The 3,044-nt window shown below is 43.7% G+C and overlaps 1 protein-coding gene across 1 annotated transcript; it reads left to right on the top strand.

Moving 5' to 3' along the window:
* Positions 1-2,494: 2,494 nt before the first annotated feature.
* Positions 2,495-3,044, top strand: LOC147893237 (cytochrome P450 704C1-like). Its single transcript, XM_087385681.1, has 2 exons — positions 2,495-2,833; positions 2,937-3,044. The coding sequence occupies exons 1-2, from the start codon at positions 2,591-2,593 to the stop codon at positions 3,042-3,044; spliced, it is 351 nt and encodes a 116-aa protein (XP_087241807.1). The 5' UTR covers positions 2,495-2,590.

The following is a 3,044-nucleotide window of genomic DNA, read 5'->3' as shown; positions in this document are numbered from 1 at the left end:
TCCAAAGAGTTGAAGTCTACGAAATATATAGATTTAGAGGCCTTCAAAAGTGCTCATGCCTTCCATCAAGCGCTTTTCATCCAAAAGCATACTTTTCATTAAGTGTCGTAGGTCTTAGATCAAAATTAAATCCAAGGCTTATATTAGGACACGTGGCCCAATGAGTGGCCAAGAAACCCAAAATTCACCATAGGCTACCTACTGTAAAGAATCAATATGAGATAATGAGAATCCTCTTACCATTATGCATCTTTCCTAAGGCCTCATTGAAGTCTTGTCTCTCCATAGCTTCCGAGCAGTACTTCAACCAATAATACGCAATCCGAGAAACACACCTGCATGAACTAATTCGAGACCGAATCGAAGTTGAGTAGTTACAAATACAAATTAGATCTCTTTAATGCAAGAAGAGCTTTGTCCAATATACTAGTTCACTTTGCGCCTCTACTAATTAAGCTCTTACCGACTACTATAATAAGGCACTAACCAACATTGCAACATTGATGAGGCATAACAAAATAGGTGCATAGCCGCTGTGTTGCATATAAGCGAGCAATCCTAAAGTCCCTATCACCAAATAGAAGGTCGCTCCTACACTGACCTGATTGCCCGCAAAAGAGCTATTCCAAGCCATTAATGCACTCTTGGAGTTCTTGCAAAAAGGACATGATCTCCGTTCACGTAGCCAAGGAGTGACACAATGGACGTGAAAACCAGATACTATCGATATCGACCTATCAATCAAAGCCTGATCAACGCCAGGGTACACATTGAAGGTGTAGTTGGGGCTGCCGCTGCAGAAACATGCCCAACTATTCTCCATCACCTGTTCATAAATAGTCAAGTTCAAAGGACGACGATGATTTTGGATAGATTTGGAAAATACTCTCTTGTAACAATCCAAAATACAAGATCTGTTGCCATTGTGGGATATTGCTTTCCAATTGAAAACAAAAATTCAGAGTCTTACTTTGTTGGGGACATCAAGATATACCTCAGCGACCTTTAGCTCGCCCTTTGATATAATCAAGACATTTGAGAAGCCGCCTGCTTCCATTTCCTTCAACTCTCCGATAAGACCTTCACAAGGAGTCCTCCCACCTCTCTCAATCATTCAATACACACCCTACTATCTAGCTGCAGTCGAACATCCTGAAAAGGAAAATCAAAGTCTTCACAACTCTCTCGATGTTCAACGTGCTTTGTGGTTATGCTATTTCAACCATCTTAGCCTCAAAGCACAATTCCATAGGCAACTTCAAGGGTAGCCAAGCTAGCAAACTCAATCCGTTCCTAGCACCCTACTACGTGCATCGACCATTGATATTAGTTTAACCATGATAACCATTCTCCATCATCATGTCCTCAGCGACTCCTCCAGGCTCACATTCGTTGCTGCTGTTGGTAGCGACAAAAATGTGTAGGTTGAGCTTCCATTGCCAAAAGTGTGCCGGTCTCACTGTGAATAGGAATGCCTCGCGAGATTCCGATTGATCGCGTCGGTATACATTTGTTCTATCTCGCCCACTACCCCATGACATTTGCAGGGAGGATCGGGTCCTAATGGACCCTGTGTCGTGTCTCATGTCCATGTTTTTTACTCATTCACTTTTTCCTTAAAATTTTTGATAAAATACTAGGATTCACATTCAATTTCGAGTTAGTAGTTAAGTGCGGAGCACTGGAAAGGCTGCCTAGTGTGGATCTAGTTTAGAGGTGAACGAAAATGTTGGAGTGCATTGTATATAGTTTGCAGTGCCAAGCCAGAAGACGTTAACTTCAACTGGGTCACCAATTTTCTTTCTAGTGGATCAGTTGTGAACTTCTGAACGTGTGAACTTATGGCATTGAATTGACCAAATGTCAACTTCGTAGTGTACAGGTCCGTCTCCGCCACCAGATTCGGCTTGTAAGTTGTCCCTTTCCCTGCACTCCTGCCTTTTTGTTCACGTAGATGATTGAAATGTCGCGAATGCGAATGCGAATGCGACACCTTTGCGAACGATTGATCCAAGGGATGATCCTGATTTCTGAATCTTACCTGATGGACAATTAAAGGCATTGGTCGAAGCCTGAGCCCGCGGTCGCGGCTACTTGCTCTCCAAAGAAATTATTATAATGACCGAAATGCTAACGAGTTGGAAAATCCGATCGACCAGTAGCCAGCTACTTGTGTCCGTCTGGTTAATCGGCACTTCGCTCAAACAAAATCGGGATGAGAAGTCTGAGCTCATGATCATGTCCGTTCTAGAAGACTGGAATTGTCCTGCGAGCGGGTGTGATCCGTAAAACAGTGAAACTACTGAATGCAATGCATCATTGATCCATCGACGGGATCAAGCCTTCGGGTTGCAGCCTAGCTGGCTTCGGTAGGCTAATCGGTATACTTGTATAAGGTGCAACTACTCATTCTAACATCTCGATTGATACGAATCCGTTTTGGCTTGCGGTGGCACAAGCCTGTAGGGCACTTTCTCACAAAACCATAGCAGACCCCCTTGTAGTGGAGCACATCCTCAAAACTAATTTCAAAAACTACATCAAGGTAGTTCTCGTGCACTCACATTGCAAACTGGGATTTGGTGTGGAAATGAGCTCCATGTCTGTGCCCTCTAATCCGGAAGCCATATCTTTCACAGAAGCTTTTGATTTTGCTAGTGCTCACATCGCCTGTCAGTCCACAGACCCTTTCTGGAAATTCAAGAAACTGTTCGGCTTTGGGGATGAAGTTTCGCTAAGCACGCACATAAATGTTTTGAACAATTTCGCCGCCAAGATGATCCACAGCCGGAGGCAAGACCGGGCTCGTGATGCTGCGCAAGGCAAACAAATTGTAAGTACGCTACGCATGTTCTAATTGTGTGGAATTAATTGGACGAAAACGTCGACCTTCGCAGGATTAAAATTTTCGGGGACCCCAAATATATATTGCGTAGGTAAGAGGCGATCTGCTGTCACGATTCATGGTTTTGTGTGGAGATGGCAAATGGCCCGCTGTCTGTATCTATGAGTTTGAAAGTGAGTCACCATTAAATTTTCACTAG

Source organism: Dipteris shenzhenensis, chromosome 15 (genome assembly GCF_047967505.1).
Source record: "Dipteris shenzhenensis isolate YYH24624 ecotype China chromosome 15, Dip_SZ_1.0, whole genome shotgun sequence".
Classification (NCBI taxonomy): domain Eukaryota; kingdom Viridiplantae; phylum Streptophyta; class Polypodiopsida; order Gleicheniales; family Dipteridaceae; genus Dipteris; species Dipteris shenzhenensis.
This window is presented reverse-complemented; position numbering and strand designations above follow the sequence as displayed.

Excerpts from the sequence above, each read along its gene's own strand:
- LOC147893237 (XM_087385681.1), top strand. The coding sequence starts at position 2,591 with ATGAGCTCCATGTCTGTGCCCTCTAATCCGGAAGCCATATCTTTCACA. Across the intron at positions 2,834-2,936 it reads CTGCGCAAGGCAAACAAATT|GTAAGAGGCGATCTGCTGTC; the intron begins GTAAGTACGCTA and ends TATATTGCGTAG.